This window comes from Sinohyriopsis cumingii, chromosome 3 (assembly GCF_028554795.1).
Source record: "Sinohyriopsis cumingii isolate HCF-2022 chromosome 3, ASM2855479v2, whole genome shotgun sequence".
In the NCBI taxonomy this organism is placed as follows: Eukaryota; Metazoa; Mollusca; class Bivalvia; order Unionida; family Unionidae; genus Sinohyriopsis; species Sinohyriopsis cumingii.
Genome location: NC_142963.1, coordinates 90,879,428 through 90,895,411, shown reverse-complemented (window position 1 = coordinate 90,895,411; position 15,984 = coordinate 90,879,428). Strand labels below are relative to the sequence as shown.

At 34.3% G+C, this 15,984-nt stretch overlaps 1 protein-coding gene across 6 annotated transcripts in view; it reads right to left on the bottom strand.

The window, feature by feature from the left end:
* Positions 1–15,984, bottom strand: part of LOC149803274 (uncharacterized) — a 386,506-nt gene that overhangs the window by 274,733 nt on the left and 95,789 nt on the right. For all 6 annotated transcript variants that reach the window (XM_089952942.1, XM_089952943.1, XM_089952944.1 and 3 more), the window contains exon 6: positions 14,642–14,766. In XM_089952942.1, coding sequence (XP_089809068.1) covers positions 14,642–14,766 — 125 coding nt within the window. The remainder of the gene's footprint in view (positions 1–14,641; positions 14,767–15,984) is intronic.

Genomic DNA, 15,984 nt, shown 5'->3' with positions numbered 1-15,984 from the left:
TTTTGATGAATGCTGCCTTCTTCATTTCAAAATTTCATTCATACAGTTTTGTCCTGAAGTGTTCCTCCAGATCATCTATGCTTGACACCACTTTAATGTCTGTACTGCATATTTTACAAAAAGCATGTGAAGATCCTAACTTGGATACATCTACAATGCCAGAGAAGACTTTAATCCAATCAGCCTGAAACTTGCCATGTTCTCAATCAGTGTCTTCGAACTTCCGTTTCTTTGAGTTAGGCTCAGCCATTTAATGGCTGGAATATTTCAACTAGATGAGAGAAATAAAAATAATAATTTAAAAATTTTGATTTGACATGTGATAGAGGAAGATCTCCTGATTACAAATGTGTTATGAATTTATATTTTTCCCCATAAACCCCAAGATATTATGCCAGGAGCTCTCAAAAAATTGAAATCTAGAGATAAAAAAATTGACAAAATAACAGTCTAGAAGTTTATACCTCGTAAGATGTTGATCGTTTCTTTTAAAATTGCATACCTGGTGTTTGAAAAGTTATGAATTTGCTATATGGTGTGCCAATTTTGGTCACAAACTTGATATAAATTGGCAATGTTACTTATTTTCGAGCCATGAGAACGATGTCACTCAGTATCGGTACTACAGCCATTACACTGGACAACAAATTTTTACAAAAGTCATGTTACTGAAATAAAATTAGTCAATTCTTATCAATTTTTATGTGCTGAACACGAATATGACAGTCAAATTGCAAAATTGGCTCTAGTTTTTTTGTAATCTGCAAGAAATTAATGTTTACATAACGAAATGCATTCCAATAGTAAAAGGTCAACTGTAATAGCCTACCTATAAAAAATCAAGTCATTGACTACATCTTAGATTTCTTCGCCTGTCTCTTGTACAGCTGTTCGGGAGCATCTCTGAGGAGTGTCCAGCAGTAGTCAGCCAGCATTGTAGTGGACCATTTTCCCTGGTATCTTTGTTCCACTGTTGCGATATCTTGATGAAAACGTTCGCCGTGTTCATCACTAACAATACCACAGTTGCTAGGAAAGAAATCCAAATGGGAATGAAGGAAGTGAATCTTTAGAGACATATTGCAGCCAAGTTTCTTATACTTCATCAACATGTCTTCTACTAGTTCCTTATAGTTTTCTGCCCTAACATTTCCGAGGAAGTTTGTAGAAACTAGGCGAAAAGCATTCCATGCTTGTTTCGCGTCACCTTCCAGCAAGTTGTTGAACCGGTCATCTTTGAAAAGCTCTCGAATCTGAGGACCCACAAAAACTCCCTCTTTAATCTTTGCTTCGCTGAGTCGAGGGAATTTTTCATGCAGGTATCGGAATGCTGGCAAAGTCCGGTCAATGGCTTTCACGAAGTTCTTCATCAAACCTAGTTTGATGTGAAGGGGTGGTAGCAAGATTTTCTGAGCCTCAACCAGAACTGGGTGTTGGATATTCTTCTCTCCAATGGCTACATTCTGCCTGTGAGTCCATTCCTTCCTCATGTAGTGCATTTCCCTTGCTCGGCTATCCCACTCGCATAAGAAACACATGTATTTTGTATATCCTTGCTGCAGTCCCATTAAAAGGGCAACTACCTTCAAATCACCACAGAGGTGCCAGCTGTACTTGTTATACTCAATGGAATTCAGTAGCTGCCTTAAGTTATCGTATGTCTCTTTCATGTGGACAGCATACGCTACTGGAATAGATGGAAGAATGTTTCCATTGTGCAAAAGCACAGCCTTGAGACTCAGTTTCGAAGAGTCCACAAATAGTCTCCATTCTTGTGGGTCATGAGTGATTTTTAAAGCATTCATGAGGCCCTCAATATCGGAACAGAATATCAGATTACTTTCCTTTCTGAAGAAAGGCTCCAATTGCTGGTGGCGCTTTCGATATGCATTAATTGTGACATCTTCTTCTAGAAGATTCCATTGTTGGAGTCTTGATCCTAGCAATTCTGCCTTGTTCTTTGATAAGTCCAAATCACGAATCAGGTCATTTAGTTCTTCCTGTGTTATTCTGTGTGGGGTTGATGATGCACCACAGTGAAAATCTGGATCACTGCATGCTGATGGACCAGGGGAAGAACAGGTCGACTCACCTTTGTCTTCGTCAGATGAATCAAGAGAATATTCTGCTGGAGGTTCTGGAATAGGAAGTCCCTCACCATGTGGAACTGGTCTCAATGCAGACGGAATGTTTGGGTAGACTATTCTCGACTTCTTTCGCTTCGTTATTCCGCCGGAAAGAGGAGGAACCAAGCAGAAGTAACAGTCATTTAGGTGGTTGCTTGGCTCTCTCCACACCATTGGGACTGCAAACGGCATTGATGACCTTTTGCAATTCAACCACTGTGAAAGCTGTGTTGTACATGTAGCACAGCATATATGCGGAGCCCAAGGCTTGTCTTGGTCACCAACCTTGCATCCGAAGTAAAGATGATATGCCTTCTTCACTTGAGAATTGATACTTTTCTTCTGGTTGGCAAATGTCACTTCCCCACAAATATAGCAAAAATTGTCCGCGGTATTAACACACTTTCGAGGCATTACTGTTCTTTATTGTACGTAAATGGATAAAATAATAAGTTTTATGTAACAGTAGCTTGAACTGTCTCGCACAACGTCTAAAATATTTTAAATGCTGAACCTATCTGATTGGGCTTTATATAGTACACTGCTTACGTCAGCTTCAGCAGCCGCCTGGCATTAGTATAATAGGCCTACACATGTATAGTACACTGCTGACGTCAACTTACTTCAGCAGCCGCATGGCATTAGTATTGCATTGCATCAGAAAATGATGCAATCAACTGTGGATGATGTGAGCATGATGGTATTATGCAATGTTACATCATTATTCCGGATGTTGCTGCAGTCCTACTGGAGAAATTTACACAGTGAAACATAGAAAATGAGGTATATGAATATCTTCAAAACGAGAGCCAATACAAATTTTTCACGGTTATATTCGTGTTCGGCACACCAAAATACTACAGATTAGGGCCTTTTCAAGTCAGTAATGATTTCACTGTTGACCAGTGTTATTGTGGCAATGCATCTTCTTGTTTGCTACAACAGCACAATAAAATGGCAGTGCTAAAATTAGAAGAGTATTTATTTTTAATTAGTATGTTGTTAAAAATTTTAAAAAATCGACTTTATCTCCACACCGAAAAGTCAGACGAATTACGGTTACACCAACATGACTGCCACACTATGTAAATTATAAAAATTGATGCAAACTTTAAGCATTTGATAGTAAAAAGTATAAATCATAAAATAATGTATACAATAAGAAAACATACTTACTACACAGGTAGTTAGTCAATATTAGAAATCAGAGTAAGCGTCAAATTTCAGAGCAATAAACGACAAGATCTTCACACACAGGAGTTGAAACATGAATGAAACTAGTTTCATTATAAAAGAAATAGCATGGTTTTGAGTATGATTTGATTGGTTGTTTCACGCCACCCTAGTCTCACTGAATTCTCGTTCTAAAATTAAAGTTATGTCCAAGTCCCAGATGGACACAAAATGAAAAGAAAAAAAATATTAATTAAAAATGTATGAAAAAACCGTACAAAATGGTTGTATGACTGTACACTGATGAAAAAGGAAAAAAAAAAACGTATAAATTATGGGTAAACCGTACAAGTTGACACCTATGCCAGTGTCACACTCGACTCTTTGAGAGAATCTACCAGGAAACCATACTGGACACATCTCCAGAAATGGTTGCACTTTTCAGTTGGGAAAAGTATTGATCCACCTGTAAATTTGGTTCTGGCTTTGCTGACAGAGCTGTTTGACTCTGGTTTAGGTTACAGCTCCATCAACACTGCCAGATCTGCTATATCTAGTTTAGTTAAATTGAGTAGCAATGTTGACCTAGGTAATATGTGCTCATAAATGGATTTTATAGAGGAGTTTTTCTATGTAGGCCATGTTTGCCAAGATATGGCATAACCTGGGATGTGAGAACTGTGCTTCAGCATCTGGAAAAAATGTTTCCCTTGGGGAACATTTCTCTGAAACAAGTGACTCAGAAACTGGTGATCCTGTTGGCCTTACTTAATGGCCAGAGATGCCAAACTCTGCATGTCATAAATATTGATAATATTACTATTTTTTCTGATAGAGTTGCTGTTGTCAGAATTAGTGACCTTTTGAAGCAAAGTAAACCTTAAGTCAACATCACAAATGACTTTTTCTATGTTTCATGATTAAAAAAAACTATGTACAGTTGAAACCTTACAAGAATACATCAGTTGAACTTCTTCCCTTTGGGAAAATGAGAGAGAAAGAAAGAAAAAATATTGATAACCACACAACCTCCTTTTAGAGCTGTTTCTAAAAGCACCACAGCCAGATGGTACAAGACTGTTATGAAGGAGGCAGGGAATGATACATACATGTTTGGGGCCCACAGCACTAGAGCTGCATCAAGCACTGCTGCAGCTAAAATGAAACTGTCTTTGCATACTATTATTAAAAGTGTAGGATGGAGTAATGATTGCACTTTTCGCAAGTTCTGTCATAATCCTGTATCAGATAGCTTAGATTTCAGTAGTGCTGTGCATGGGAAGTCCCAGCTACAACTTTTTTTGATTCAATCTCAGATGCTTATATACTGTTCTTTATAATTTTATCTAGTATCACAAATATACATTTTACTTTATTTTTTCCTCATTATTGTGCTTGGATGCATAAACTCTGAAATCTCATAGGATCCCGAGGCACTAACAGGGGAAATAAAATTTCACAATTAAACAAGATTTACCAAAGTTGCAGTTTGATTGGGATTTTATGAACCTGTAAGTGCCTGAGGGATCATATGCCCACCCATATGCAAATTAATTATGTTAATGTATATCCCACCCTATTGTTGTTCTCTGAGGCATCCAAGATGTCCATACTCTAAAGACTGACTCATCACGTGGCCAATTCCATCTCATGTGATCCCTCTGGCACCTTGTCAAAAAGGGAGAAACAAGTAACACCTCACCAAAGATGAACGGATTCTTTAAAGAGGCAGACAGTTGGCACATGCATATGGATTTTAGGAAGAAATTGGTTTTCTGAGAAATTTCTAAGGCAAACCAGTATGAACTGCAAAGACATCTTTATGTCCGGATGTAATAATTTGGTCAGAGTCTAGGAAAATGCTGATGGCCAGGTAGCCTAAACTGGAAAAGTGACTGCAAATAGGAACACTGTTGTCAAATAACTAGTACATAACCTTAGATTTTCAGTCTTTAATATGAATATTTTTAACATAATCAGCAAAGTTTTCTGTTTTGTGTTTGGACTGATATTGGCACAAATTCTCTATTTTGAAGACATGCTAACTTTGCTATGTTTGATCATCTGCACTACCCTGAACTGAATTAAAGTAACCTAAATAGACTTGTATGCAAATGTTATAGAATAGTTTCCTGTGCCTTTCCAGGAGAAATTATAATACTGAGAAGCCATACACTTCGATTAACATATTTTATATGTTCAGTCCATGATTATTATTCACAAAAACACAGTACTCTATCATGAAAGATGATTTGCAGATTTATATCCATCCATATCAGACATAATTCATCACCACCAAGATTTCTTATTTTTTGACAATTGTTGAGAGGTGTAATATTTTAATTTTACCATTATTAACTACCATGCCACTGCTTCTAACATCAATTGTCCAGTTTGTTTAGGGCAGTTCATGCTTTGTGTTCTGGATGTCTGATAATGTTGTGTTGTTTAGACAGTGATTTGTGGATGAAGTTGAATCCCCCAGTAAAAATGGTTGGCCATTAATAAATAATATAAATATTAATTGAGATAGAATTTAGCCTTTTGGAACTGCATATCTGACATAGCTGTCACAACACAGCATGTCATGCTAAAACATAAATTTTTTTCTCCCAAGCTCCTTGATACAATGGTGTTTCAAAAAACACAATTTTTAGTAATCTTCACAAAAAAAACACCACCACTTCAGTATATACCCATAACATGCAGCATGTATCGATTGTAAACAGTACTGATTGGAGCTGATATAACTATCCATTGGACAGTTTAAATAGCAAATAAAAAGGCAAAGAGGTCAGGTATAAACCACCATTTCATATAATACTTAACTGGCTGACAACAGCTAGTGTGAGTGTGATGCGTTAAGTATTTTGAAGACTGCAGTAGGTGAGCTCATTATGCTATTTGCATATGTAAATTTCACGAAGTGAAACAACCCAATATATGTAAATCAGCGGCATCATTCCCTTGAATTACTGTTTAAGCCATCTGTATTAAAGATTAATGACAAGTCTGTGAACAGCTACAACATTTCTTTCAAGTCAGATTTTACTCCATACATAAAATGGGGTCCTACTGGACACTGCTAAGAGGCACTAAGAGCACTAAGAATGTACTAATTATAGTAAAAAGTCACTAGCAAATACTGAAATACAGAAAGGCACTAAAATACAAGCAATCAATGACAAGCTCAAGTTGTTGTTAAGTAACTAAATCTGCAACAACAAAAATTAAATTTCTTTGTGCCAGTGCACACCTACTAAGATTTATGTTCCACTACTGTAATGGAGTAGTGGTAAATATTACACCATGTGCACTTCATGGTCCAGATATTTACCCCAAACACTTAATAACACCTAAAATACCACTATTATTATAATTACAACTATTGTAAATAATATGCACTCCTTTCTAATAATAATAATAATAATAACAACAGTAACATACTTTTACACATGAGAATGAAAATAAAAAAGTACACTGAATCACCACAACTTTCTAAATAATCACTTGCAATTTGTTTAGACATTTTGAAATTGCCCGTACAAAATTGTCCACATGGACTGGATATGGAATCCACACGTACTTTTACAGAAATATCCACATGGACATTTTTATTCTATAGCTGAACCCCTCTTTTGGATTTCATTATATCCATATGGAAATGTTATGGATTCCGTATGTACTCCGTATGGAAAATCCTACAAAATATGCAAATTAGTCCATGAGATCTGTAGGTTGTCCATATGGAATAAAATTAAAATTCCATATGGAATTTGGCAATAATCCATATGGAATTTCTGATTAATCCATATGGAATTAGTGAATATTCCATATGGAATTTGTGAATAGTCCATATGGAATTTGTAAATATTTCATATGGAATTTGGTAATAGTCCATCCCGTACGAAATTTTCCAGGCATACTTAAAGCGGATTTTAGACGGGTTTTTTAAGCACTTTCTGACTAAACCACAAAAAATCTGCTTCAGAATTCTATTAAACTGCATAATGATTCTTAGACATTATTTGGAATCAATGATAAATATTCACAATAATTTTAAAATGGATTATTTTGACAGACATTATCAAATAAGACTTAGGTTTTTCTTGTCCTCATTTTCTTCCATTGCATACAAAACCTAATCCATGATGGCATCGCTTAAGTCTTTTTCATTTTACTTAAAAGTTTGGTGAGATTTCACAAATAATCTGACCAAAACTTTCACTGAAAATGTGGTGAGATCTCGTTAAAATTTCACTGAAATATTTGTGAGGTTTCAAAAAAAATTTGACTAAAACTTTTGTGAGACTCCACTAAAATTTTGATTATATCGTATTTTACTGAAGTTTCAGTAGTTTTTCAGACATTTTAGAAGGTTTCAAATTAATAATAGACAGTAATTAAACAGGACTTTATTAACCGAGGTGATATTAAGTGTGCATGAAAACAAATATACAGATGTTGTAATTATATGACATCCAAGGCAAGAGATATGGGAGTTAATAAAAATAATAATGATAATAATGACTTTATTTAGAGAAAGTAACTCAATTAGTTACAGAACTAATCTACCTTGAGGCCTTCTATATGTTATGTACAATATATACAACATGATGTGAAGAATCTGGCTTGATGCTAAATAATGGATTTTACAACTCAAAGTATCAAGCCTGGAACATATCCACAGGCATCTGAGAATACATAAACATGTATAAAATATCAAATATTAATCTGCATTGAAAAATTCAACTGTGAAAATATACAAAATTACAGAAAAGCATCCATTTGAGACATTGATTATAAAAAGAAGAAATGCTAGGATCCTGCCTTATGTCACTGCTGTACTGCAGACTTGATTTTTGATTAATGTACAAACTATTATGCTGTTGTGGTCTCTTGAATAAGTCCACAGTTCCATAAGCAGCTGTCACAAACGTTTATCATGATATAATTACTCACATTTTGTACTGAATTCTAACAACCTAGAATATTTTGATAATATACACAATATTGCCTGAAGATATTCAAAGATGATTATAAGTGTGGGCCAAGAACATTCCACAAAGATATGACTATCTTTGATAGACATAGGTATCTGGCAACAATTTACACCAGTGATCTATACGTTGTTCCTCCTTAAATTCATTCTGAAGTTAATCATGCTGGCTCAATTCCTTGTCCTATTTAGCATGTTAGACGCTACTGTAAAGCATTTTATGGTACAAAAAGCAAAATGCTAGTCCTGGCATTCAGTTTTCAATTACGTTCCCATCGACTTTGCATTCAAGCTATTCTCATTGCCGCACAATTTTTAAATGGTTATTCAATCTTGTATCCCGCTCGAAATGTCAAAAGGCCATGTTTAGCAAGCATGCTCAATCCCATCAGTTTCCGTTACACAACGATTCATTGCGCAAGTACAAAATCTTGACCAATCAAAAAGCTTTACAGTGATCATCTTTTAAATAATAAATGGAACAAATACTTATTTGAAAGCTTGTTGCAGAATGGGACCAGAAAGAGCATTATTTAAAAAAAGTTTCAGAGACAATATTTAAAAAAAAGGGTCTGTATCAAGGAAAATCAGATTCAGGTCAGGAGAAAAGTGAAATTCTGTTTTAAAACGGAAAACAAGAAAACTTGTTTGAGGGCAGTTAAATCCAGTTTAAGTTAAACAAAAATACAACAACAACAATAACAAAATTTGAAAAAGAAATATAACAAGGAAAGATGTGGAAAGAAGTTATTGTGCCCAAAATAAACAATAAAATTACAGCTATCAGAAACAGGAAACATAAATGCTGCTGAAAATCATTCAAATTGTACAAGAAACAAAAAATAAATTTTACTTTAACTTAACGATATTTTTTATTGAAATGTTACTGATATTACAATCACAAAATATCACTAAATTTTCAGAATTTTTGACAAACTCTTAGTGAAATTTCAATCACAAATTCCAACTGATATTTTCAGAAATGTTGGCAGAGTCAGTGAAATTTCAATGACAAACTTTCAATAAAATTATCAGAAATTTTGGTCAAATCTCCTAAAATACCATAATTGTAGCGAAAAATGACATTTGAGTGAATGTCAAAAATGTTCACTGTGATTTTGCTGAAATTTCAGTCACATTTTCACTAGCGTATGATTTTTGTATAGCATATTTTAATAGGAAGCCAAAAAAATTAATTTTCAGAGTAAACATCAGATCAAGCCCAAAATCCACCTTGCACAGAAGTCCAAAGATTCATCTATGCTTGAAATACCAGATTTTAATTTTCTGATGATGTTTACATTTTCTCTACTTTTTGGGTCATGTCTTTGTCTGTTTTTAAACATCTGTGGAAATAAATTAAAGAAAACTGACATGCATGTGTTTCTTCAAATTTATATGAGTATATATTCATCTGTCCACATCAGCTACACTGACATGTACATGTACTCTAACTCCTACCAATATTTATATTTGAATTAGATAGTTTAGGTTATTAATTCTTCAGAGGGTATTTTCCATGATGCTATAACACATGAGCCTGCTTTCCATATGGAAAAAGTGCTTATGGATTAAAGTTGCAACTTTATTCCATATGGAATTTTCACTTGCTGTGAAGTACTTATGGAACTGATATGGAACAAATTGTCTGATTCCACAAGTTTTTCTGTCCATATCTCTTCCATATGGATTCCTGAAGTATTCCATACAGAATCCATGAGAAATTTCTGTACGGGTGTTATTCTCAGATAATTTCCATATGCCAAAATTTAATAAGGACATGAATAAATCTGTTAATAAATATATTTTTATGTTTCAATGAAAATAAACACCCAAAAACAAAACATCAAATTTAATTATGTATTTATTCATTGACATTTGGACACTTCATTGAATTCAATTATCAATCATAACTGTAACCTTAGGAGGTACTTGTGAAATTTAAAATCCATCTCTTCTACAAAATCCAATTAATACATTATTGAAGTTATTTGAAATTTCGAAACTATCACACATGTACACATCATGCATTCATCATGAATCAAGTGTATTGTTGACCTTTGTAATTTAAACATTAATTAAGAACTTAAAATGAGACAGTGGCACTATTACTTTAATCCTCTTAGAAGCATAAAATGACACTGGTGTTAAGTTTACAGTTAATATCCTTCACATGTCCTTTCAATATTAATAGATAAAACATTGATCCCACAATTAATTATGTTATTATTATAAACATTGTAAATAAATAACTGAAATTGTGAATCAAATTATAAACACATGTATTTTATTTTGGAAGTAAAACTCTTTAAAGCACAATAACAAACTGAAGCACAGAAAAAATATTTTATTCACAAAAGGTTCTTTTTGTCATTTTGCTTATCACTACTTAACCAATTTTTCTTTATTTCTGGTTTCAATTTCTTACCACTTACCAATCATAATTCGTATGGGTCACACATAATTGGTTTTACGTTGTTTCAAACTTTCAGTTAAAACTTCACAAATGCCAATATTTACATTAATATATTTGTTTCTTATTCACATGTTCATTTTCATATTAATTATAATTTAATTGGTTAAATGTAGTTTAAGTAATACACAGTGCATAAGGAAGCTCCTTGCTGGGCCCCTCTTTGTCTACTATGGTTCTCTGCACAGACATGCTGTCATTTCATCCAATATACGTTAATAAGCTAGTAACTAAATTTAGATATATTGTCATGTTGAACCAATCAGATGACTGAGTTGAAGCATGTGATTAAACATTGTCGGTTAGGTATCAGTCATATAACTGATACAACTGTAGAAATGCATTCCTTTCAGTGCAGATGCTGCATTTAATTTTTAACATTATTTGTGGAAAGAATCACCCGCCTCCCCTTCTTCCACCATGTTGTTCATTTGGGACATTTCTTGCATAGCGTACTGTTCTAGCTCTGTTCTAGGGGCCATTTATCAAACTGGCTAATGTTATTGCCATTGCCAAGTTTCATGCATTTACAGCTTTGCTTCTGACCCCCTATTTGTGTCAGTACTTAAATGTACTCAACTATTATGTCCATATACTTCATACCCGCTTCCTATGATGCATGTATAGAGTACTGGCAGAAGTTTGTTAATTATAGCAATCCTCAGGATCAGACTTATCAAGTTTCGGTTATCAGTGTCCCTATATACCTTGTATCAGCCCCTTGTGGCTCCACATACAGGTGTTGGACACTCTGCACAACCCTACAAACTCCACTGAGTCTCTCTTCCTGAGGTATTCCTATAGAAACAATTCAGAGCTCGGCTGGTGCAGTGTGCTGTGACAGGATTTGCCCCCATTATGCCAAAGATTATTTATATTTACAATAAAGTTTATACTGAACCTATGTATTGTGTGTTATTTAAATGTACATAGTTGCAGCAAATGATAAGAAGTTAATGTTATAATACTTAATAATGACATAAATATAGGTCATTAAACCCGAGTTGAATGTTTTTAATATCCATTAATAGACTAGATATCAAACATACACATTACATACATTTCTTGGAATGATAGTATCCCTTTATGGGCTTATGGTAATTTTGTATCCAAGTAACTGATGTAATGGTAGTTTCATACTTACTGGAATTATTAACTACATGCAATATATGTGTGTATGTGTACACCGCTCCCTCGATAACTCGCGCCCGGATAACTCGCGATCCCGCTTATAACGCGGTGTCCGTCTTGGCTCCCGATTTTTTTTCCAGAGAAGATGTATTTAAAATATCTTTAAAATATTCTGAACATGAAAAAATTACGATAAGAATTGATAAATTAAACCTTGATACATTGCTCGTTTTATCATCGAAAATGGTGATTAATGCCCGTAAAAATATAATCAATATTTTGAAATTTGCAAGTTCTAAAGAAGAATTAATTTCAGAGGTCTCGAAAACGCTTAATTACGTGTATTTGGATGCCAATTTTTGATCTGGGATGCAGAAAGTCACTGAGGCGGGAGTCCTCCGTACGCATGTAATAGGTGCACGGGAAAATTCAAAGATTTGCTGGTCCTGTTTCAGCCACCTGCTTTGTGGGAAAATGTGTTGATCAGTTAACTGTGCTGATATTTACAATGACAGAATTCAGTGACTGAAAGACTCTTTGATGAACTGTTGCCATTTTATAAGAGTACATTAAAAAAAAAAAAAAGAACATGATGCAACAGCTAGGCGGCTAGTTCAAAGGCTTTGACTAGCGGCCAAGTGAGAAAATGTACTGATATTTAGTGATTGAATTCAGAGGCAGAAAGACCCAGTTTTAAAATCCTAGCGAGACCTCTGTTTAAAGATATCATATATTATGTAAGTTTTTATGATAAATAGTTGTCAGTATACTGCTAACAGGTGGCAACAGGGAATGAAATAAACACCAATTAAACGTCTTCCTGTGTGAAAGTCACATTCTAATCCTTTAATTCTGTTTCAGTGTAAACATTATAATCACAACTTATTCTGTTCATTGTAAACATGAAAAGAGTCAATCGACCGTCACATCGAAACCCGTGAGTACTTCTGTGAGAACCTAATTACATGTACATGCCAGCTTTGTTTTGATCAACAACTTGGGGAAGTGTTTGTTGCATTAAAAAAAAGTCGATTACAAGAGACCTCGGGTGCTGGATTAAGGGTCCTGGAGCTGCCTTTGACGTGAAGCAAAACAGTAACAGAGACAACGTTGATGATAGTGACTTCGAATGTTTCAGTGAAACTGATGTCATTAATGCCGAGGCTGTTTGGGAGAAATTCGTACAGACTCATGGTCCTGAGATGGGCGTTTCACTTGATGATATGGAGGAGTGGATTTGTGCTGACAATGATTGCCCCACAGCCGAATACATGTCAGATGAAACTATAATTATTTCTATCGTTCGATCGACACTGTTTCTCGAAAAGAGTCGATCTTTTGTATATAAAAAAAAACGTCTAATTTGGATCAAAGAATAAAACTAGAATGTATCCAATTCAACATAAAAATTAGTGACGCAGTACACAATGTGTTAAGTGGTAAACATGTTAAGTGAACGGAAACCACGTGGAATAATGGTTTTGATGATCGCCTCAATATACTGTAATTTATCCTGAAATTAATGTTGTCCTATGAGGAAATAATAAAGTACACTGTTATGTAGAGATATTTATTAACAGTTAATCTCAGAACGATTATAAAGTGAGTATTCAACAGTATAATCTGCCTACCCCCCCCCCATTTCTCCGTTATGTCGTCAATCACTTTATTGGTTTTGGGCTTATTTTATAGGTCCCTCGATAACTCGCGCCTCACTTATAGTGCGGTCGATGTTTCTGGACCCCGATGTGCGCGAGTTATCGAGGGAGTGGTGTATGTATGTGTCTGTGGTAAGAAAGCAACATATAACTTCAAAGCATTTACTATCTTCATTAAAAGTTACATGAATTATTCAAAAGTTCTTACTGTGTTAAGTAAAGACTTATTTGAAATTAACATCAATAGTTTTTATTTTTAAACGTGAATGTAATTTAAATGTAATGCAATTCAAATCTTGGTACATACAATGCTTGACATTTAGAATAATTCTCTTTCCGTTTACTCCATTTTCCCACTACTACAGAATATTCTTCTATTTGATTTATGGTGTTGCTTTTTTGAGTCTTCCAAACATAAAATTTATCAGCAAGAACTCTTGAACTCTCCCAACTGCGTAAAGTCAAATAAGTTTTACTTTTTTATCTAAAGTATATTAATCTCCACTTACATGATGACATGTTCATGTTTTGTAACGATTTATTCCTATGTTGTATAAAGTATTAATTTTCCACTTATGTGATGATCTGTTCATGTTTTGTAACAATTTATTTCTATGTTGCTAATGGTACTGTACAATTAACAAACTTTCCTGTACAATTTTAAATCCTCCTGCAAGCACATCTCAATTTATATTACACGACAATACTGAAGTTCATATATCGCTGATTTTTGGACAAACACACTCAATAAACATCATGTCAATTAAGTCTTCTAGTACATGCAAATGTTTGTCATGTAAATAACCCCCAATAGCAATAACAAGATTTTATGGCAGCCATAATGGATGTCAGATCTGTACCATTTTCATTTTGGAAAAACTTGAGAGAGTGTGAAGATTTTTAGAAGAAAAACATATCAACACTATCATCTGTTCAGGAGTAACAATAAGATTTTCAACCTGGCCTATGTGGCAGCCATAATGGATGCCCTAGGGCATGTCCAACCATTTTTATTTAGGACCAACATAACATAATAAATCTTTTTGTAAAAGAAGCATCTTGTGCAAAATAAGTTTCAAACCTTTCCATTACAAATAATGCTCCATTGTTGTATGTCTCGCCATTTAAATCATGTCGCAAACTGTTCTGACTGACCATTGGAACTGCTGATAGAAAGCCATTGTAATTTGATCCACCATTATAGACCTGTAATAAAATAAAAATGGTACAAACAGCTCCCTCGCTTAGTGCTCAACATTAAGAGGTTAGTGTTAGGACTGGTTGGCCTGGTGTCAGGATAATGTGACTGGGTGGAACATGATGCTACATATCTGCAGCATAATGTCCCAGTGCTAGACATCACTATAAACTGACACACTGCAGACATCATAGTGATAGACTGAAAAACTGTTAAAGCTACATTTAACAAAAAATCCAAATCCAGAGAGAGATTAAGAGTCTAAGAACTTTAATTTCTTGGACGGATACAGTATTGGTCAATGTGATCAATGGGCTTAAATACTTTTTTTTATTGTTGTACGTAGTATATTTAAACATTGTTCTTAATGTCAACAACAACATCAACACCTCTTATCCATATTGTGAACCACTACATCCACACTATAAAAACTTGAATACATGTACATATTAAGATGGAAGCAGAAATGTAAAGGGAAATCATTCCATATAATTTTGTTTATGTTAAAGGAATTTGTTGCCAAAGTATTCACCAAACAATGCTTAGAAATATAGTGAAATGTGTAATTATTTATTATACCAGAGAAAGGCCGCACTAAGGAGTTTTCTGTTCCAGCAGCAGAGAGATTTAACCCACCTTTTCCCAAGGGTCCGTAACGACGAAATAAAGGTTGTAAAAAACGACGATTAAAAGACGTAATAATGCCGAAAAGAGCTTTCTAATTACATTATGGCTGCACCCGTTGAGTTAGCATATATATTCTGCATATTTTTCATAAGCTGAAATTTACATATTTATATAAATATAACTAAAATTGAACCAACTTGGTGTCTAAATCTCTCTGCTGCTATTCACATAAAGATTTTAACAATACTGATGTGATATCTTGATTCAGGATCATGTATATTTATCATTATAAATCCATGTGGTGTTAACTGTGCTGGTGAAAAGAAGTTTTTAAATTTAATCATATCCATATCACCGCTGCACAAAGTCGTATGAATATTTTGCAACATATGCGTATCTACACCGTTAAATACAGCTAAAATACTACAGTTATCTCTGATCACTTTCGGTATTTGTGAATATTGCTGTGTAACATAAATTATATCTGTGTTTTTATGTCTTCCTCTAGAAAATATTCTAGCTGGATTTGATTGTTTATCTAGTATCACATAGTCATACACAACTAAATTGTTAATAGATCCATCAAGATCATCGACGGA